The sequence below is a fragment of the Ascaphus truei genome, chromosome 3 (genome assembly GCF_040206685.1).
Source record: "Ascaphus truei isolate aAscTru1 chromosome 3, aAscTru1.hap1, whole genome shotgun sequence".
In the NCBI taxonomy this organism is placed as follows: Eukaryota; Metazoa; Chordata; class Amphibia; order Anura; family Ascaphidae; genus Ascaphus; species Ascaphus truei.
In genome coordinates this window covers 269534591-269558353 of record NC_134485.1, presented here as the reverse complement: position 1 = coordinate 269558353, position 23763 = coordinate 269534591, and the positions used below count along the sequence as shown (strand labels likewise).

The window sequence follows — 23763 nt, the reverse complement described above, 5'->3', positions numbered from 1 at the left end:
ACCCCCGGCATGAATCCCATGGAATAAAAATGCATTTACAGGCAACTTCATTACCTTAGCGGCTAACCGCTAAGACAATTAAGGGGTTAACCACTAGTGCCATGCTTATTGTGGATAGCGGGTGGGAGAAGGTGGTATTTGGCCCTTTGTGGGTGTTTAGGCCTTGCGGGGGGGGGGAGGGTTGCGGGTGGACTTAACCCCTTCATTATCTTAGCCATTAATACCGCTAAGGTAATGGAGGGGTAAACCCCTCCCGCTACCAACCCGGTAGGCCTAAACACCCATCCTTGGGGCTACTACCCACTTCACCCACAATAAACAAAAATACACACAACAGCCCTACTACCCACCTCCTAGGCCACCAATAACCATTACAATATGTAATAAACACCAATACACAACCCACCCACCCCCTTGCCCCCACATAAAACCATCATTTATTTTTTTATACACAGGATTAATACCACAGGCTGGTGGGGGTCCCCGGGTGGTCTCCACGGGTGTCTGGGGAACCTCGGATGGTCCTCGCTGGCCTGCGGTACCATTCGTATTGTAAAAAAATAAATAATGATGGCCTACATTTCAATAAATACACCTCTTCCCCCCCTCAACACATACAGTACAGTAATGTGCAAAATAACTATTATCCAGAAATGAATAATAGATAATTTGCCCATTATTAAACAAAACATTAGGCAGCCAGCATAAATAAAGTACATAAAACCGTTCTACTTACCCCTACCATTATGAAGGGCATCCTCGTCAGCATACTGCAGGGCCATGTCCTCCGTTGCCAGAAAGAATACATAAAAAATGCACTCTAATGGCCTCTAACCCATTAATTATCTTAGCAGTTAATAACCGCTATCGTAATTAAGGGGTTAGCCCACCCTCCCCCGCTACCCACCCGGGAGGCCTAGTCACCCACCCTGGACCCACAAACCCACCCTCTACTTATTGAGTGGCATAGTAGTACATCATACCCATATAATATGGGCATGATAAGCTACTATAGCAGTCAATGGTCACCCTAACAAAAAACGCATGACTGTCCAAAATACACAATAATCAAACATATACAACAAGAACCTAAACCCCCAAAATAAAAAATTAAAAGCACTAGCCAACCAATCAATTAAAGAAATAAAACCAGTAGGCATTCAATAAAATCATTAAAACCACTAGGCAAACAATTACATAAATTATACCACTAGCTAAACAATACATTTAATACATAAAAGCAGTAAGCAACACAACTATTAATTAATACAACCACTAGGCAACGCATAAATTAAAACCAGCAGCCAACAAAATACATCATTAAATAAAAGCCCTAACAAATCTGTAAAAAAAAAATAAACAAGCCATCTCAATTCTAAACTATTTAATCTAAACAATAAACAGAAATAGAGAATATAACAGCCAATAGGAGAAATGCATTTGGCCAAAAATGCATTGGCTACCACTGTATTCATCTGTACCCTAAACAGGCACAGATCAATGCATTAGCAGTCAATGGACAATGAAAAACATTAAAAAAAAAATCCAATCTAATAACCTGTAAAAATAAAAGTACATACAATCAATATTTATCTTACTTTAGAAGCGTTGGCCCTCCGAATCCTGTGGAATCAGCAAGCTCTCATACCGTGACATCATGAAACTCAATCCAATGCCATCCACCGTGAAGATCCGGAACAGGTAACCAAATTCTTCTTTCTTTAATCTTCTCTCGTTTCTTCTTTCTTCATCTGTGATTATTTCTTTATTTTTTTTATCTTCTTCTGTTAATCCAGTAACCCCATGTTAAATCCACGATGTTGACCCTTTAACATGAGTCACAAAATTCAAAATGGCTTCCGTCACATGGTAGTTCAGCCAATCTGATTGTTTGTTCTCTCGTTTATAAAGTGTATGTTGTTTGCGTTCCAGGTGGCAACATATGAAACGTAATGTTTAACGGATAATATCATCACGCCTTGTTGATTGGCAGACAGACTCTGCGTTACATTTTTATTACTTCTGGTTGATCCCGGAACCATTTGATGGTCACCCAGGCGTGGATGTCATTCATTCAAATTACAACCGGTGAGGTATAAAAGGCACTATGGTATGTCACTTTGTTTATTCACACATGACTAAGGGCTCGAGTGGCTAGAAGCAGTGTATCCCCTTCATGTTTTCCTGCAAACGTTAAAATGCATCATCCCTGTAAGGAATATCAAAAACAAAAACAGTGAGTTTTTCCTATTGAGTGCTGCCATCCTCTCTATTTTTGCCTTGTTTCTTAGTTCCCAGCAATATATTTAAATGCGGAATTGAACAAGGAAATGAGAATAGAAACACTTGCCAAAAATCCAAAAAACCTAGAAAAACATCCTTCTTTAAGAAGTTTGAAAATTATTTAATAAGTGCAAACATCAGTAAAATAGATGCAAAAAGGTAATTGTGTTGTCTTAGCATCATCTCTGTGGGTTATGGTTTGTTAGTAGACCAACAAATATACTGTATGTCATTTTCCAGTGTGACAGCATGACACTAGACATGAATTCCTTTATATATGATATTCATCTGGGTCCTGGTAAAAGTAATCCATGTGTCAATAAAAGCTGCAGTCCTTTCAGTGACTCTTTCTCAAATTCATCTGCCGGCCATGCTCACGTATGGATGTGAAACTTGGATCCTACAATAAATTAGATTATAATTCAGAAGCTTCAGACAACACAAAGAAGTATGGAGAGATGTACTGTATGCTGGGTAATAACCAAAGAGCCAGGAAAAAGAATGAATGTGTTCGAAACCAAACAAAAGTATGTGACCACCACAAGGGTGAAGAAATTAAAATGACAATGGGACGCACATATCACAAGAATAAATGACCATCGCTGGACAAAGATGGTACAGACTGAATTTTAAGAGAGAATAAAAAACCAAGACGATAACCAAAAGTAAGAGGGGAGGATTAAATCCGAAAATTTGTTGGAGCAACATGGAGAAGAGGTGTTTGCAACTGCAGTACCTGGAAGATCATTGGGAGGCCTTTATCTAGCAGTGGATCGACAAGGGCTGCTGCCACTGAAATATATATATATATATATATATATATATATATATATATATATATATATATATATATATATATATATATATATATGCAACTGTATGCTCATCTGCATGTCTTAGGCAGGTCTGCAACCCCGCCTTTCCCCATTATCACCCAGCATACAGCACTTCCACTGCAGCAAGGGATTCTGGGAAATGACATTCAAATGAGCACACAGTGTCACTTTTTGCCTCAAAAACCATTAAGCTTGCTGCATGGTCACAGCTTTGAGCACAGCCAGGGTTATATATATATATATATATATATATATATATATATATATATATATATATATATGCATAAAGGATATGTGCTTGAGGGCGTCACTCCAAAAACACATAATAACGAGCAGGAATATACGTAGAATACCCTTTGAGGACACATTGACAGCAGCACTGCATCTTCATATACTACTGCTACTACTCCTAGAACATCCACACCAAACCCCTAGACCAGTGATTTCCAACCTTTTTTGTTTGGAGGAAACCCTTGAAGTATTTCAAAAAATCTCGGGGAACCTTTATCTGGCTGACACATATTAGGTTCGACAGGGGTCAGTCACAACATTTCACACCTCACGAGCCCCCTCTATTTCCCACCCTCTACCCATGTATTTCTCTCCCATCCATCTCACTAACTCTCCACCCTCCTGCCTCGCATGTATTTATCCCTTGCGTCTCACTCTTACTCCCTCTTTTCCTCACTCACTCCCTCCTGCCCCCCTCTCTTCTCTCACTCGCCCCTACCTTCCGTAAATTACCCCACTCTCTCTCAATCCACCCTACAAAATACATACCAAAAAACCCCACTCCCAGGGGGGTCTGTGGTCCATAGGAGGAACCCCTGAGACTGCTTCAAGGAGCCCCAGGGTTCCACGGAACCCTGGTTGGGAATCACTGCCCTAGACCAAGGCTACTGATAGCTCTCCAGGGGTCTAGGACTACTGTCTTAACCTAGGCACATAGGCGGTGCAGTGGGGGACGACCTACAAGCTGTGTAGCAGCGGATTATAGCAGAAGTTGGGCCTGACTTCACACATAGCGCAACTTTTTGGTTTGTTCCACCAGTTGTCCCTCCATCGCCAGGCCCGGGACAGTTGTCTTGGTCCTCCCCCCTAACTGCAGCCCTGCCTTGGAGCATCAGGCCCACCAGCTCTAAATGTACTCTATCCTCTGGTGTTTTTGTGGAGGAAACAATATGTTCTGCTGCTGAACCATTGTGCGGCTCAGACATCAGTGTTACTATGATGTACTTACACAGTTTATGAAACATCAACTTTGAAGCCCTGGATCCCTGGGCTCAAGAGGTTACATTTTTTTTGCAAAGCCAAAGGTGCCTTTTTGGATTATATTGAATAGGGCCCAAACTTTTAGATCAGTGTTAGTGGCCTGCCTGACAAAGCCCCATTCCAACTCACTCTGCTGCTGTGACAAAAAGTCTCTCTTTTTTTTCACTTTATTCTATTTCCATTTTTTTGTATTACTGTATTTTTGTTTTTATTACCTTTTCTTAATTATTTTACAATGTGGGACAAAAGGAATCCCATGAATGCGATCTAAGAAAAGGAGATGCTGCTGGAAGAAAAGGTAGGTTACCCTTTTAAACTTCCCCCTACCTCTTTCTGAGCCTTCCACCTTCTCCACTGCACTCCCCTCATATCCATCTTCACCAAATGTAACCCCTTAATAAGGATTAAAGTCCCTATGCCCCTTACCTTATGTGCCCCCTAGGGGCATATTTATGCTGATTTACGTCTACTCACTAGTTAAGTAGTAGCAATAAGTCTTTTTTTAATCAAAAGTTGTAGGGTTCTGTATTATATAATACATATTTTAACTAATTTGGTGCTTTCTGGAATTTTCTATGGATAATGTTTTCATTGATGTGTCAGATGAAGTTACCTATGGAAAATAACACATTTGTTTTACCCTGAAAGAGTCTCATTGTTCCGTGACCAACCCTTAGAAAAAAAGAATCCTATTAATAAAATAATATTTCGCTGGAGTGTTCCTGAAAAAATAGATCTTTTCCGTACTCTGTGTGTGTCCCTTGGGAAAAGATTGTGCTAATCTGTATTACTTAACTATTTTTCTTGTCTTTAACCTTAAACATTAGCATATTGGTTGAAAATGCATGAAAGAGATCCCCACAAGATTTTAAATTCACTCTTTTCAGAATAGGCTTTATGGGACCCTTATGCTCCATTAATTATTCCTCAAAGTTGAAACTTGAGTAAATGTCTTGGCTGAAAAAAAGTCCCTTGAGGAATATAAAGTGTTATTCATAAAGTAACAAAATTCAGAAATGTAGATTTCTTAAAAACTGGAACCTTTTTTTTCGTATACATGTTTTTGAAATAGTTTATGACCTTTGAGAATACTCCCGTACGTCACATTTTCAAATACTGAAGAGCATAATAAAATACAGGTCATGTGTTAACAATTATACTATATAGTGATTGCAACATTAATCTCAGAATTGTTTTATTGTGACTTGTCACATACAGTATACACAAATATAGCGACTCGTTTCATTCGAAACAATAATTGCAACGACAACAACAAATATTTTTGAAAGTACGAATACATTACATGTTCCCTCGTAGTTTGTGTATTTAGCTATAACCCTTTCCTTACTATTAAACTGAACACATAAAAAATAATAATTTCCTGCCACAGCCTTTCTGTAGTGTTAAGCCGTATCTCTAGAGACTATTAGATGCATCTGAACTGAATTTGGCTATACAATAGTTTGCACAATTAACAATCACACAGTGGGTCTATTTAAAGTAAATCCATTCCCAACCCACATTACACTGCATTCATTCCCACATCAAACATATTTTGGTATTATGTTTTCTTTTAACTTTGTTAGTGTTAACCAACACGAATAAAAGATATTCTGTAATGTCTGCAATGGGATGCGAATATTAAACTGTCTACCTGTTCAATGGAAACCAGTCATTTGCCTTATAGTAAGTTATTTATATGTCTTAGGATGGAATGCAATTGTTAAAAAATGTTTGATTCTTTTCTGTGAATTTTCACAATGTGCTATTAAGTTATTTATTTATTTTTCATCTGCACTTTACTTTCTTGCCACATTCTATGAAATGCTTGTTCTGCTCTGCGTTCTTGGTCTGTGCGTATGTCCATGCCTAAATCACTAAGCACCTGCAAATGAAACCTACTGCAGTTGTAACGGGAACATGTTGATGAGTTCCTGTCGAGCAGTCCAATCCACTGAAACTAAATACAAACTCTGTTTTCGTCATCTTTTGCATCTACTTCTCCTATGTGTCTTTGCAACGGGGAGAAAGATACTGGACATCCATGCTGCCTGGGATAAAATAACATGGCAGATCAAGAGGGCAGACACAATCACGTTTTAATTACAGGCTGGCAAAGTCACTGACCTCGGCTCAACTAAAATTGTACCTATGCTAATACAGTTGATTTAAAAACAAAATAGGTTAATACTTCTAATGAATCACTCTTAGATCATGTGTCTAGCTGGAAGTTAATTCGTACCAGGGCTGCACATTTAAAAGTGTCAAAAAGACCTCCTCCACTGGTTTGGAGATGTATGGCCTCTACCACAGCTGGGAATAATTGACATGATACATTTGTCGTTGCTGGTAAAGTATGTTTTCTTCTCGCTATCTAAACTTTTTAGATGACATCACATATGTAGCTGCAGGGTGCTAATAACATTCCAGTACTATATGCCTTCATTATTCCCTGTTTTATTACAGTAAATGCAACCGATGGAATGTGGCTGAACCTTTCAGAAATCCTAAACTTCCATGAGATCAAAATACTTGTGTTGGGAGGAGGAAGGACCAAATAGTGGTTGCATACATATTGGAGACTAAAGGGGATTTGTATTGAGAGAATGCAGTTTTCTTCATAACATTAAAAAATAGCTTTATTTTGCCTTCATTTCTACCTACTGTATATTATTGGTATGATGCTTGTTATTTGAGCGTCTTACATCTGATGCTGAACTCATGAGTACAGACATAACAATGTAACTTCAGACCTGAGGGAGTTATGTCAATCTGTACCATTTCTTGATGCAAACTTCAATACTTCTCCTTATACTATTGCAGCAAGCAATTCTAAAACAATGCAAAAGATGATGTGGGCATGGCAACTGGAAAGGTACATGGGCGTTAATGAATAAGCATGTTCACCTGTTGATATTTAATTTAAGTTTATAAACTGGGAAAGTACAGATGCAGCCACCAGTATCCGATCACTTGCCTGGGTAAAAACTAAGGCATATCACAGTAAATGCATCAACATTTCTGTGAGATTCTGCTGCCAGACTAATGGGAATAGGATTAACACAGCAGGGGTCCCTGCTGTCCCATTCAGTTTAAATGGGACTGCAGGGACCCCCCGCTGTGTTAATCCGAAGGGTCCATTATTCTGGCAGCAGAAATGTTGCAGTTTATTGGGAGATTGCCCCAGATTTTCCAAGGCAAATCATCTAATACTGGTGGCTGCATCTGTACAAACACATTCAGTGTAGTGTTTCGTATTCTTTCAAGTAGACTGTGTGGCATGCTAACAATACTGTACTTTATTTTGAATAGTCACAAGTGTTCCAACTAGTAGTTCAGTATTATAGTACTGCTAACCTGGAAGTGCATGTCTCACTTTTCTACTTCTCATCTGGTGATTGAAATTATCAACATATTTACTCTCATCTCGTCGGTCCACCAGAATTTATCACTCTCGAAACTGGAAATGATGAATCAACAGTTTCAACTCCAATACATGCTATTCTCTTCTCCAGTTGTGATTTTGTTTTTCTTCTGGGCGCTTCTCTTATTGTTAGGGAAAATGAAAGCAAGAGAGAGATATAAATAGGAGACGTACAGTAGATTTGGGAGACAATGGACAGTGGTCGAGGAATCAGAAACCGTGAGCACGCTGAGATGAAGAGAGGCCTTTGATGGCTCTCACAAAAGGATAAGGACATGGTTATTTTAATAATGTAGATTAGTGTGTAGCCATTTTAACATACTCAATTTGTATGTTTCATTTCACTGAAGTCAACTTTGAACTAGGACTGATTTAGAGTTTGGGAGTGATTTGAGACATCACTATCCCTTCTCTTTTAAACTAATTGGTAGAATTCAAAGCTGACTTCAGTGAAATTAGCAAAGAAGAGGATTGAGATGACGACTGCTCCAGTTGACAAAAAAGTATTGGGAACTGACCAGCTGATTAGAAGTAAAATCCTTTATTCAACTACATAAAAACGGACATGAATAGAACAAAACTGCTCCTCCCACGCATTTTACACCCACTATGGTGCTTTTTCCTTTTGGACCTTGTTGGCAGAATACCAATCAGATAAATTAAAAACTGCCAACACTGACAACTTGGACCAATGGAACACTTTACCAGAGTTTACAACTTGGAATCCAAACTCAAAGTGAATATTGAAAAATACACTAAAGAATTAAAAGAACGTAAACATAAAAAATATTTACGAGATCAGAAAGACTTTAAGGAGGGAAAGATTTATAGATATCACTTTCAGCGCTCTAAAGAGACTACTGTAACCCTCCCTGAAAATCACACTTCCTCCACGGAATGGGATACTTCAGAAGGATAGGAAGACCCAGACACAAGAACTTTCCACAAAAAATATCATTCAGACTATCAGCCTTTTTTAGGATTCCCCCACACTGCGCCACCTCCAAGAGGAGGACAAGAAGGGGGAAGGGGAATAACAAGACAGAGACAGAGAAGAGACAGAGAAATCTGGGGGTTCAGGAGGAGACCAATATGACAACACTATTGAATATGGATATCCCACCAGTATACCAGGCTATGGATGAATGTATCCAAGAGGATGAAAATCCACTACAAGTCATTATTTTGTCTAAATTTCATTTGACAGAAACACATATTAAAACACTGTAGAAGGGTCTATCATTCACTCTGACATCAAACTTCGATTGCTTCAAATGGGTGAAAGACCAGAACCTGTTTGGAAGGAAATTATCTTTACATATATTTTTCAAATGAAGATAAATAAATATGGGCACTAATCTAGGCCTTAACTCGGTCAAACAACTGGACCTGGATAATCTTAGGGACCTCAGCCATCTAGTAATAGAATCACCTAGAATCCCTGGGGAAGGCCCTTTCTCTAAATGTAAATCTAAATCGAAGTTTATACATGTCCAAATGTGGACGTTTTCATTAGCTTGGTACTAATGACTTGAAATCACTATCTAAGGCCTGGGACATGTTGCAGGGAGCGGCGCTGGGCAGCGCTGACGCTCATGCTCTCCTGCTCAAGCAGGAGATTTTTCTTGTCCCTGCATGAGTGTCAGCAAGCGCGCTTGTGTGCCGGGTGGGAGGCTTTCGGGCGGCGGGCCTGGAGGCGGATCGGGAGGCGGGGCTAGCGCGCCATGTCACGGCGCCGACGTCACGGACTGCCATTGGCTTCTGGCAATCACGTGACCGGCCCTGCGCTTGGATGAGCGGCACAATTTAAACTTGCCTGTCTCCTGCATTTACACACGCCTCCGCACGCCTGCCTATCACAAAAAAACACACAAAGCATAAGAACTCCTCTCAAATGTGGTATGTTGTCAATCAGGTAGGAATCTGGTCAGATGCAGCTGGTATTCTCAATTTTCAGTATGCAAAAGAGAGAAGAGGGATATAGTGCAACACAATTTATTACAAAAAACACTTCTAGAGCAAGGAGCTCATTAGACTCACATGCTCACAATTTAAAACAGGCAGATTGACCACTCTTGGTCCGTAATGTAGAGTGCAGCTTAGCTGTTTAATGGACGAGACCGCGTTTCCTCCAGAGCACTCACTACCGCGTTTCAATGGCGGGTGACGTCACAGGCCCTCTTCACCAATCAGCGTCTGTAGCTGGATCTCCTTAGACTTAGCAGCGACGGAGGGGATACAGGTAGGCAAGCAGAGGACACCTAAGCCTCGCAAGATATCCAACAGCAGTTTGCACCAGCACCTCAGCAGGATACCAGAATGGTAATGGTCCACAGGGTATCACGAATAACCCTATGCGTTTCATCCAGGTACAAACGGACTTCTTCAGGGGTGTATGAATATGTGACATGTCAGTCTTTGTTAAATAGTCCCTACAAGCGTCGACTTCACGACGCAAAAGGGGCGGTACTTTGCGTAATAGACAAACGTCATGACGCAAAAAGGATGGTACTTCGCGTGATAGGCTAAGACATATAGTCATACATACAAAACAGCCTTAATATTTAAACGGACACTTGGAGTTATACAAACATACTAAAATACCTAATAGTAAATAAAAATAAAGCTAGAACCATGCTATACAGATATAAAAAATGCCTAATACAAAACATAAATAGAAACAAAAGTACAATCAATGGAAATAAGTAAATGAAGAAGGAATGATCAAGATGGAAACAGATAACAATTAGTTAACAGAAGAAAAGTGTATACATTATATACACGTTCAGATAAATAATTAATTAAAAAATAATTAATTAAAAATACCAATAAATACCCCAGAAAGAATATTAATAAACTAAGAAGAATAAAAGGCACAGTAACATAACTGATCAAAAATTAGAATAATTAATTAAAAAAGAATAAAATCATTCAGATTAATTCAAAAAGGAAACCAGATCGATATCTATATTAAGGACCCAGGGTCTAAGTGTTCTCATTTATGTATCCAGAAGGTCTCTTTTTCAGAGACTTCCTGTATACAATTACCACCTTTCCAGTGTAAAGTAACTAAATCAATGCCTTGATAACTCAGGCCCATTGGATTAGAATCATGGAACATTTTAAAGTGCTACGAAACATTATGACTTTCTAGTCCAATCGTAATGTTTCGAATATGCTCCAAAATTCTTACGCGGAGAGGTCTAATAGTGCAACCTACATACTGTAATCCTCAGGGACACTGGAGTAGGTAAATAACTGAGAAACTCTTACAGTTGATAACATTTTTAATTTTTAAAAACTTCCTTTGTTACATTAGATGAGAAACAGTCGGTTTTACTCTTACCGAATTTACAAGCCTTACAGCTTGAACACTTGTAAAAACCTTTAGGTTTATTTGCTAGCCATGTATTATCTGCTTTAATAGGTCTCAACAGACATGGAACAAATTTGTCCTTGATATTTCTTGCTTTTGTATATACAACTTGTGCTCGATCTGGTAAAAAATCTTTCAATATTTGATCACTCTTTAAAAAGTGCCAATGTTTATTTAAAATGTTATTAATTTTAAAATACTCGCTATTAAATTGCGTAATAAAAGGAATAACATTTGTTTTGGCTTCTATCTTAGAATTTTATTTTGATGATTGACAACATACCACATTTGAGAGTTCTTGCGTGTTGTGTGTTTTTTTGTGATGTTCTCTTGAGGGATTTTTTGATGTTCTCTTGAGGGATGTCAGCAGCATCTCCTCTTGGTGATATTTTCACATTTATCACTTTTAAGTATTGTATTTGGGTTTGCGCTCCAACTTCCTGTATCATATACCTAATTATGCCTTATATCATTGAGAACCAGAATTAGTCTACTATTGTGTCATTTCCTCTATATAAGCAGTGTCCTTTTAGGACACAAACTTATTAATGCCTCTCGCTGCCATTTGCTTTCCTACCTAATATACTTACCAGCCTTAGGAATAAATGTTGACACAAAGCTGTGTAGTTTTCTTTTTCCAACACCTAGTACACAGGTACACATGGGGTTAACCTCCAATAACCATAGAGTGAAAGGTATAAAAGATAGGACGGGCTAGGTACATGCCCCCTCTGTACTATCACTAGCCTTGACAAAGCGTGCGAAACGATCCTATGCATTATTTTTCATTAATCAGTCCAAAAGATGTATGTTAGCACTCATGGTGCTGTAGCCACTAAATATTAATATTAATAAATATAAATATGTATATTAAATACAGAGTATACTTTGCGCTGCAACAAGAAAGCATTGAGCTCTAAAAGCCCCACTTTCTCTCTGCCGTTCTCGCTCCTTCTAACCCCAGACCCTGGCTGAATTCCCACATGCACATGCTGCATTCCTGCACTCTGTTCAGCCTCTGGAGGAAATCTCACACTCTCGCAGACTTCCTTCACTACAAATTTATGCTATCCTGTTTCAACTCTCTCAGGCTAAACAAACCTAACTAATCAACACGCACAAGTCTAACCCACACCGACTCTTCTCTGTCTTTGACTCACTACTCAGACCACACTCAGCTGCCTCTTCTTCCTCGTCCATCTCACATCAGGACTTTTCTGACTATTTCAAGGAAAATAGGATTAAAGAACAGGAAGTCCTGTTTGTAGAGAGAGGATACAGCAAAAGGTGTTTTAAACGAGCACTTTACCGGGTAAATCATGCGGATAGAAATACCTTGCTGATCCCAAAAATTAAGGATACTATCAATGTCCCCTCTCCGCAAATCAGGTTTATCTCTACTTTTTGCCAGTAATGGGACGAGATAAAGGGGGTTTTACAACGTAATTGGGGTATCCTTAATTGTGAAAAAAGTTTGGATCAGCATATTGGGACTCGTGTCCAAATGATGGCCAGAAGAGCAAAAAACATAGGTGATAAGCTAGTACATACAGTAGTCACTTTGAGAAGATTGCCCCTTTAAAAAATATCACTAGTGGCACTTTTCAATGTGGCAAATGTAAGTGCTGCACCTATGTAAGCAAAAGGAAAACTTTAACAAATAGCAGTGGTAGTCGTACGTTCACTGTGAGGGATTTCTTTAAATGCAACACGAAGGGACTTATATATGCCCTCATGTGTCCCTGTCATCTCTTATATGTAGGGATGACCTCTAGGGAATTAAAAACTCGCATTTTAGTGCATGCTTGTAACTTCAGGAACGCTCCTAAAGACTTGGCTAGATGTAAGAAGCTAAAAAAAACTGTCACTTTTACCCCCGCAATATCACAAAGATACGCCCTTAACTCGGTTGCATGACTGCTACAATTCTGACACAGGCCCTCATTCTCTCCCATCTTGATTACTGTAACCTCCTGCTGCCCGGCCTTCCTGTCTCTCACCTGTCTCCCCTATAATTTATCCTAAACGCTGCTGCAAGAATCACTCTACTCTTTCCTAAATCTGTCTCAGCGCCTCCCCTGCTGAAATCACTCTCCTGGCTTCCTATCAAATCCCGTATCACACATTCAATTCTCCTCCTCACTTTTAAAACTTTACACTCTTCTGCCCCTCCTTACCTCTCAGCCCTAATTTCTCGCTATGCACCATCCCAACTCTTGCATTCCGCTCAAGGATGTCTTCTCTTTACCCCATTTGTATCTAAAGCCCTTTCCTGCCTTAAACCTTTCGCACTGACTGCCCCACACCTCTTGAATGCCTTTCCCCTCCGTACCCGACTAGCACCCTCTCTGTCCACCTTTAATACCCACCTTAAAAACACCTGCTTAACGAAGCATATGAGTACCTCTGTTGCTAACACTATACATAAAGCTTGGTCCCTTGCAGACACACTTACCAGTATGTCCTCCTAATGTATCTGTATGTTCCTCCTACCAATTAGATTGTAAGCTCTTCGGAGCAGAGATTCCTCTTGTTACTCCTATGTTACTTTTAATGTCTGAAGCACTTATTCCCATGATCTGTTATTTGTATTCTTTTTTATTTATATGATTGTGACATTTATTACTACTGTGACATGCTATGTACATTAATGGCACTATATAAATAAAGACATACATACATACACTCTGCAATTTGGTGACAAGGCCTGCTCTTTGTGCAGAACTGGAAGGAGAAGGATGCCGCAACTGGCACCAGCAACCACCAGAGCCAATGGGCACCAGTTAACAGATGCTCACAAATATGAGTATAATGATATAAACAATATTTTTCTATAATAAAACTCGTTGAATGCACTAGTGAAAACTTCTTATGTCCTCTTATAGATACCTTACCTGGCTATACAATTATTAAAATAGAAATAAAATTGTTTCAATTAAAGAATGGTTGATTATAGAAATTGAGATACTTTCTTTAACTAAAGACAGCAATGAAAATATCACTTGCCAGCACTTCACATCTCTTAGACAGGTCTGCAACCCTGCTTTTACCCATGATTTCTTAGCAAACAGTGCTTCCACTAAAGCTAGGGATTCTGGGAAATGACATGCAAATGAACACCGTGCCACCTTTAGTTTTAGTTTTAACATGGACAACCCTTATAAGCTTATGTCAGCCATATTACACAGCTTTTCAGCACAACCTTTAATGTATAGTTGAAACCTACTCCAGCTTCATGTTGCAAAGTCAGTATAACCAGCCTCACATAGAGGAGACCGTAAAGGTAGAAATAGCTGTCTGTGAGTTGGCTTACTGGATATGCACTTCTTTAACCCAGGCTGTGCTGAAAAGCTGTGTAATACAGCAGGCAAACGCTTATAGGGTTTGTCCATGTTAAAATGGATAAGGATCAAAAAGTGACACTGTTTCCTCATTTGCATGTCATTTCCCAGAACTCCTGGCTGCAGTGGAAGCACTGTATGCTAAGAGATAATGGGGGAAAAAAGCAGGGTTGCCGACCTGTGTGAGATGGGAATGTACTCACAAGGCATATTTTCATGTGCTGTACACTGTATGGTGGAGGTTTTTTGGCCCCTTTTTACCCCCCATAACTTATTGAATTTGTAGTTTAACCAAATAATAAGCCATTTCATTTGTTTTCTCATTACTACCCAGTAACATTAAATTGAATTACTAGTTAACTTTCTCAGCGATAAATGCAGCTGGAACCCTACTTTGGGACATAGAAATTATTAACTGTTAAACATTTGTGACTCGTGTCATTATGTACAGTCTAACTCATGTCACAACATATAGGGAAGATTTATCTATTCTGCAGTCATTTTTTTTTTTAAATTTAAAACAAATGCCATAAATAGGGAAAAACAAGTAAAGAAAATACATTGTCTTGTAATGTAATCATTTATTGGAAACTCAAGGTAGCTTCTTTAAGAAATACAATATCTATTCATATTTATTACATGTATAACATTTTACTTTCAGTTTCACACTCAACAAAATACATGTTTTCTTCATGGTACTGACATACTCTGCAATCCTCAAAAAACACTGCCTGATGTTTACATTGTAGTATGACAGATATCCAGAGAAGAATTGATTCAGATGCATAAAAAGAGAACCTATTGCATGTACCAAACACAAATATGAGGTCAGTATACATTTGTCTTGAATTGCAAACATGTTAAATCAACACAACAGACCCCATGCTTAGGCAAACTATGTTGATCTGTTTCCAAGGCAAAAACACAGTGAAAGCATCAATGAAAACACAATTGTGTTGTATAATTGGAAACATGAAAAACAAAAAGGAGTGCAACATATAATCACAGTTCTCAACTTTCTTACTCTTACTTTCCTGACAAATAGAATGTTTTTTTTTTGTGGAAATCAAGCATCTAAAATACACTGAAAATTATATTTATTCTTTTGATTATAGATTTATTCTGTTATGTGCACACTTCAAAAATAATCAAAAATATTTTACTTTATCGTCTTAAAAGTCTTTTCTTTTGTAAGAGCAGCAACAACTATTCTGCATATATCTGCATGTTGTGTGACTAGTTAACAGGTAGCATTGTATTGTCTTTTGTTACACAGTTCTATGTTGGCCTTTTTAGTTATTGCGCAAAATATAATAACAACAACAGCAACAAGTTATATATTATATTTGATATTGTTTGCTGTTTTGAATAAACTAGATATCTGTCAATATAAGTTACTTTCATCAGGCATCATCTTTTATTTGAAATAATAATTTACATACATAGAACTCTTTAAATAGGAACATCTCTGGTAGATATGGGTTTGTCTGCCTCTGAAATTGTATATCTATTTGTGAAAAAGAAAAATATAACATCTCTTCATTTAATTGTCAAGGTTTATAAAGACTGGTTTAAAAGGGGGCAATTCCAAAAACGTTCTGTATGTCTCTTCAGTGTTACATAGAGATACTTTCCTAATACTAGTAGCTCAAGATAATTAACAGTATGGTTTATTTTCAATTATTTCTTGATGCTGCAAATCACATGCAATGCAATAGACCTCTTAAAATGAAGTTACATTTATAAATATTAATATGAATTCAGCAGTATCATGGTCAATCTAAAAAGTGCAGTTTAGCATTCATTTTGATGTGTTGAAAACTCTTAGTGATAGCAGTCAATCAGAAATGATGTCTATCAAAACAATGTCCTAGTCTCTTTAGTGGTCCACTTAGAAGGTAACGTGTGCAGAAACATGAAAAGTTATAAAATATCCCACCATGTCGGAATGAATCAAGCACAGATTTATGAATGTGCCAATCAACATTTAGGTTCATATTATTTACATTACAATTTAAGTATGTGTACAGTACTGTACAACTCCTCCAAAGCGCTAATGCAGCATGTGCAGTTCACATTCGGGTGGCAATTATTGGGTCCTTCAAACTTAGGTCTTTCTTGCTGCCTCTTTTATCTCATGTTTCTTATTTTGCTCACTTAGCTTTGCATACTTCCTTGTTTTAATTATTATTTTACTGGGATTAATCTGGCCATTTACAGGCAATCCCAGTTACAGTATGACTGGTTTGAAGATCAAGCTGATGTAATGGGGTACAACAAGTGGTGTTAGTTGTTACTCTTTGGGAATTGTGTGAGAATACCTCTGAGCTAGCAGCAGATTACACCTAAAATGTGTACCATAAAAACTTTCCAATGCTCACAAAGTTTTAGTAGAAGTTTCTAATACTATTATAAAGAATACGGTATGTATTTCTATAGTGTCAAGTCAGCAACCTGAATATAATTGCTTAGGTATATCATATGCACTAAAATCTGTTTTGTCAAAATACTGTATATCTTAACAAGTAATCTGTAAATACGCTCTGGATATATAGCTTTCCTTTTACATGTAAATGAATATATTGTAGCAGTATCCCTTTAATGCCACTAACATCTTTAACATTCTGAACAAATAGTATTCAATTATTGCAACACAGCATAACATGACATAATATATTTGACCACTTACTGTGGCACCATTGCATTAAATATTTGGCATGTGCAATATCATGTCATTTACAACAGCCAATGAATACAAAAGGAACACTTTTTTTGTTGTCCAATAAAAATTCTTGCATGTCTTACAATATAGTCAAAGTTGAAATTAAAACAAAATAAAACAACAGTATAAAAGTAGACTTTATTATCCCGTCACATACTGTAGTTAGAATTCTACTTTGTGTCCCTGTCACATGTCAAGAAGGTCATCTCCACTTTCATCACTTTCCACAGTAAGTTGCCTGGTCCACCACTTCTTGACTTCAGAACCACAAGAGACTGTATCTGACATGGGATTCATCTTACACACCACAGACTTCATTGTTGTGCGACCCCCGAATCGCAGGTTAACAGAGGATACAGAATGACTTATTGGTTTTGGTGCTAAGAGAAAGAAAAAAAAAGATTTGTCACAGTTGATCTTCATTTTTACCACCTTCCACGCACTGAAACACAAAGTTTTCAGCTGTCGCCCTAATATGGAAAACAAATACAAAAATCCTGCTCTCCTCCCAAATGGGCTTGCAATTTAAAAGTGAAATTCTACATTTTGGTCCTGAGTCTTATAACAAAGGAGTCATTTATTTACATCTTTTGATAAAAAAAAAAATTATTAAGCCTGGTGAGCCCATCAAGGTTAATTTTTTTAAATGTATTTTTTTAATATCAAAAACTAAATGACGTCTTTGTTATAAGACTTAGGATCAAAATGTAGAATTTTACTGATAAATTGCAAGCCAAATGCTGGATTTTTCATTTGTTTTCCATAAACGTACTGTAAGACCAATGATCTTTTCCTAGCAGCATACTCCATAAAGGTATTGAATGATATAGTAATACTGATACATTTCATTACAGGGGAAGGTCTGAGCTCCCCACTTTTGATAAATAGTCACTAATATGCCTGCACTTTCAAACTGTGTTTGATTATGCTTAATTTGTAAAAGGCAATGTAACCGAACAAGGCCCACATAAAATGTAGCAATACATTACTTAAGGATGTGGAAACAAACTGAGCAGAAACATATGATTTTAAATAAATCATATCTGTAGTATTAGATAATAATGACTGTTTTTTTATTTATTTTTATTCGACTCTTAATGCCATTTTTAATTAGTTTAAAAGCATCCTTTGATTTCTGTAGCAGTTTTTACTTATAAACAACCTCCCAAGTAGAACAAGATTTTTGCAACACTTCTCTGTTTGGGATAATTTGTTGCAAAAGATCCCAGCAGGTTGAGCTGTAAACTGTAACAATAGATAATGTTACCTTAGTAATATAAGGATACTGTACATTGTAGCTGCTGAGTTACACCGACTGAAGCAGCCATTATGTTAGGCACCCAATCAGGATTTTTACAGATTTACAGTATAACAGGAGCACCAAACAATTGCCAGTTTAGGTAAGAATGCAGAATTATACATTCTCACATGCTTTACATTCGGTCAGGGTTGTGAATCGTTCAGACAGAAGGGATACAAACCAAAGACCATTGCCAAAACTATTACATCTGCAATAAAAGCCCCACGAGAACACATGCTACAATACAGACAGAAAGAACCTACCACACGCATACCATTAGTGACCACATACAACCCTACCCTAGAGGGTATACGAAAAATAATCAAAGATCTGCAACCCATGCTGACAGAGGATGCGACATTAAAAGAAATCTTTCCCAAACCTCCCATTCTTGCATTCCGGCAACCACCAAACCTTAAACAGAAATTAGTCAGCAGAAAACTTCACAACGACTTTAAAGATATGGATAATGGCACAAAACCGTGCAACAACAAACGCTGCAAACTCTGCAAACATATTTGCCAGGATCCCACAGCCAGTCACAACCATAGAACATTCAATGTTAAAGGATCATACAGCTGCACATCCAGGAATTTAGTGTATATGATTCAGTGCAACAAATGTGAACAAGGTTGCTACATTGGGGAAACCAGCCAAAAACTACAAGGAAGAATGAATATGCACAGACACTCTATACTCCATCACGAAGAAGGAAGATACTGCTCACCTGTGGGACATCACTTCTCACAACCAGATCATTCCATAAATGATCTAAAAATCAAAATCCTCAATGGAATGTTTAAAAGCACCCAAGAACGGAAAACATTTGAACTCAGAATGATAAGACTCTTTGACACCAAAACCAAAGAACTTAATGCGGAGATGGGGTTTCTCACACCCTATCAAAATTGCTTGTAATCATCCTGCTTGCCTCTATTCTTATCCACACTTTCTCTCCCCCCCCCCAGTATCCCTCCCCCTCCTCACCTTTCTTTGACACTCTCCCCTGGCTTCAAACACTTAACACCCTACCTTATCTACAGTAAATATCTGTTGTTTTTTTTTTATTCCCCCTCTCTCCACACTGTTTTAGCTATAGATTCCTTTTTATATCGGTATTGCTTGACCTGAAGAAGAGAGGAGAACTCTCAAAAGCTTGTCCTATGACATAAATTGTTAGTCCAATAAAAAAGGTATCACCGAATACTGAAGAACTAATTTATTCTGCACTATCGCAACTGGACTAACACGGCTATTGTCTGCTATATATATATATATATATATATATATATATATATATATATATATATATATATATATATATATATATATATATATATATATATATATATATATATATATATATATATATATATATAGTAAGACAAGTGAATTTGCTCACAAGTAATCTTTGTGTATGCTATACAGTGGAGGTTTCGTGTTGCCTTTAGCACCCGACCTAATAACTTAAACTGTGATGGTACATCCTACAGCCTTGAAAATTGCAAAGCCTGTACAACCAGTCTCACACTGATGAGACCCATCAAGGTCGAAACATGTCTGTGAGTGGTTTCTCTGGCATTGCATCTGATTCCCATGCTGTGTTAACAGCGATCATTAGCTTATAAGGGTTCCATGTAAAAATGGTTTTCAGGCAAAAGGTGACACTGTGTGCTCATTTGCATGTCACTTCCTAGAATCCCTTGCTGCAGGGGAAGCGCTGTATGCTGAGGATAATGGTGAAAGTCAGGGTTGCAGACCTGTCTAAGACATGTGAATCTTGTCACACAAGTGATCTTTTAATTTGAGATTATATATATATATATATAAAATATTTTTAAAGATTTTCATATCAGGGAACCTTTCTTAACACTGGTAGTATTTTGGAAATAGTCAACACTGATGTCCTAGAGCTGTTTAGATATAAACATGGGGCAATCACAATGAATAAGAGAAACATGGTATTACTAAGAAGGACTACTAAATAAAAAGATTCAAGAACCCTTAACAACTACAGCTTGAAGCAGAGAAGGGAGAAGGGGGATATGATTTAATCTTTGAAAAAAAAAAAAAACCTATGGTTTCAACAGGGTATATTATAGAAGGGAAGAATATTTCAGAGGAAGAGAAATGCTAGAACAAGAGGTCCTGCTCTGAAGCGGGATGGTGGCCGTCTCAGGGAAGTACTTCTTGATGGAATGAGTGGTAGTTTCATGGAACAGCCTCCCAACAGTTGTGGTTTAAGCTAATACAGTAAGTGAACTCAACCATGCTTGGGATAGATATGAGGCTAATCTAAATATAAAAGGAAGCCAAGGATCAAATAGGATCTTAGTTTTTAAAACAGATATAAAATGGGCAGACTAGGTGGGCCAGGTGGTTCTGTCTTATCTGCTGTTAAATTCTAGTGTATGTTTGGTGCGTCATAGTGAAGTTCCTCTTATACATTGACTCACCACCACATGGTGCTGCTGGGGGAGTTTTGTAAACCCTGAAAGTATTGGGACATTATAAGTAAATATTTCCTGTAGCTAAGCGGACTTGCACCCAAAAAAGACTCTCAGTTTTGGTTAAAAAAATAAATGAAGCTCGGATAAGAACAATGCTGATTTGAAAAGGGTAATGCTCACTTTTCCTACCAGAATGAAATAAGCGCTAGTAATATGAAAGTAGGCAAACTGACCTTGTCAGCTACCAAAATGTTTTTTTTTTTTATGCATTCCAGTTACCTACCTGATGGTAAACGCCATTGCCCAAACTTTCTTTGGGGTTTTCCAGCTTCAATAGAATCTTGACGATACCCACTTCTGTCAGAAAGGGTTGGGCTAAGCAGCTGTTGTTGACTACTTGTCTGAAGGACAAACATATAATAAGACATACACTATATGTTACTAGGTCTGCAGATTATTATTTGATTTTCTTTATGCTATTGCCCAACTTGTATGTAGAGATACTGTAACTAAAAACAGTAGAAAAACTATATAAATTGTGTGGTTCTCCTCCCTCCTGCATTCTTACCCCACAGTAGTCAAGACAATCTTTGACTCAGATATGGGTTTCACTCTCAGTGTTTGGGAAAGAGCAAAGACAAATGCACTAGGGGCATGGCATAGAGACCAGAAACTATAAGATGTTCAATATGCAGCCTGAGATTATTGAAGCATGAACAGGCTCTTCCTTTCCCCTCTGCCGCCCCCCCCCCCCCCCCCTACAAACACATCTCCCATTCTGATCTCCATCACCTATCAGGACAGTTCAAAACACTTACTACCCTCTTCCTTCTCTGGCACTATTTAAGGGTCATTAATATTTTAAGCGTGACCAATCAGCACAAGGACCCATGAGCTCTTGAACTTTTCTTTTCAGAAATATTCAAGGCAGTAATTTTTGTAACATGTTTTCTATGCCTCACACTATAATTGTTCAGTGAATGTTTGATTTTTTTGTAGGTAGAAGAAAGAGGGTTGAAAGTTCATAGTTATTTTCAGTATAGCAATTTACAGTAAAGTAAAACAATTCATTTGATTTTTTTTTTCAATGTAGAAAATCTGTCTATTATTTTCACAAATGATGGAGAAAAATTATTTACTTTTTTAAAAGAAAGGAAATCTAGGCTATTTATTTAATGAAGGCCGCATACTGTACCTCTGGTTGTGCATTATCCTGGTTATTAAGGTTCATATCTTCACTCGGTTGTGTTGTCTCAATGCTGGGAGGGTTTAAAAACCTACTCAGTTCTTGCTGCTGGCTTTCCCGAAGGCTGTGGATAATGCTGCACGATTGTTGTTGTTTCTAAATAAAATGACGACAACTCAAACATTTTGTCAAATATTTTTCAGGTGGTTCATTAATGTAATGGGAGCATTAAGTAAGGTAGATGTTGGGAAAAATGTATACATATACTCTTAAACGACTACCTAATGAAATGCTGCATTATGTTCCAAATTTGCCTCTGTGTACTGTATGAATGCATATTTTGATTTGTATATATGTACTGTTTTTAAGTATAACCCTTTCTTACTTTATCCATTGTAACACCACTGGAAAAAGAGACCAGTCTATCTCGAAAGATCGCACAAATAAAAGCAGTTCGTTAGCCACAGAATGGTATAATCTATTAATTTTTGATTATTACGCTCGGCTAACACGGTACAGATACGTGTGTGTGTGTGTGTGTGTGTGTGTGTGTGTGTGTGTGTGTGTGTGTGTGTGTGTGTGTGTGTGTGTGTGTGTGTGTGTGTGTGTGTGTGTGTGTGTGTGTGTGTGTGTGTGTGTGTATATATATAATACTGAGTTAAGTTATGGTGAGTAAAAAAAGTGACAAAAACCCTCCACAGGAAAGCAAATATGCAAATATAACTGTATGCTCATCTGCATGTCTTAGGCAGGTCTGCAACCCCGCCTTTCCCCATTATCACCCAGCATACAGCACTTCCACTGCAGCAAGGGATTCTGGGAAATGACATGCAAATGAACACACAGTGTCACTTTTTGCCTCAATAACCATTTTTAACATGGTTCCCTATATATAATATAGAATATATATCTATATACACATAATTTTATAATACAGATGGGACTAATTAAACACTTTGCTGAACAGGTACTGTAAATTTACAGATGGGTTTTGAAGTTGGAAAGAGAAGGTGCTTGACAAACATTGAGAGGGAGGGTGTTCCAGAGGTAGGGAGCAGCATGTGAGAAGGGGAGTGACAGGGGGGATAGAGAAGAGATGACAGGCCAGAGATATTTTATTCCTCTGCTCTGTCAACATCAGTGTTACCTATATCTGTATCATACAAGTAAAGGTGCCTGCTAGCAGATTAGTATAATTTATATGGAATTACGCATAATGTAGCTATGTGGACAGCACTCAAATATTTTGTCTTTAACATACTGAGAAAATAAAAATAATTGGGGTGAATCAATGCAAATGTAGGTTTGTGTTAAAGCACTACATCATTTTTTGCTTTTGACTGCATCAAATTTAAACGCGTTTTAATGAAATTTGAACCAATATTTGATTGCTGAATTTCCTCCATAGCGGTTATTAAGGTGTTTGCTTATAGGTGAGCCTCACGTATAACAATGATCAACTAATGTCATTGATATATTTACTGTTTTAAGTTTATGTAATCAATGTCATTTAACAATAAATCAGACTTGTGTAAGAATTTTAATTCATTGTTGAAAGTGGGGAAGTTTTCTC

The 23763-nt window shown here is 37.7% G+C and overlaps 1 protein-coding gene across 5 annotated transcripts in view; it reads right to left on the bottom strand.

Annotated features, from left to right (window-relative positions):
• Positions 1 to 15093: 15093 nt before the first annotated feature.
• Positions 15094 to 23763, bottom strand: part of NALCN (sodium leak channel, non-selective) — a 617081-nt gene continuing 608411 nt past the window's right edge. For all 5 annotated transcript variants that reach the window (XM_075590764.1, XM_075590763.1, XM_075590765.1 and 2 more), the window contains 3 exons: positions 22200 to 22346; positions 21288 to 21405; positions 15094 to 17634 (listed from right to left, as the gene is read on the bottom strand). In XM_075590764.1, the coding sequence (XP_075446879.1) occupies positions 17441 to 17634; positions 21288 to 21405; positions 22200 to 22346 (459 nt within the window). In that variant the 3' untranslated portion in view covers positions 15094 to 17440. The remainder of the gene's footprint in view (positions 17635 to 21287; positions 21406 to 22199; positions 22347 to 23763) is intronic.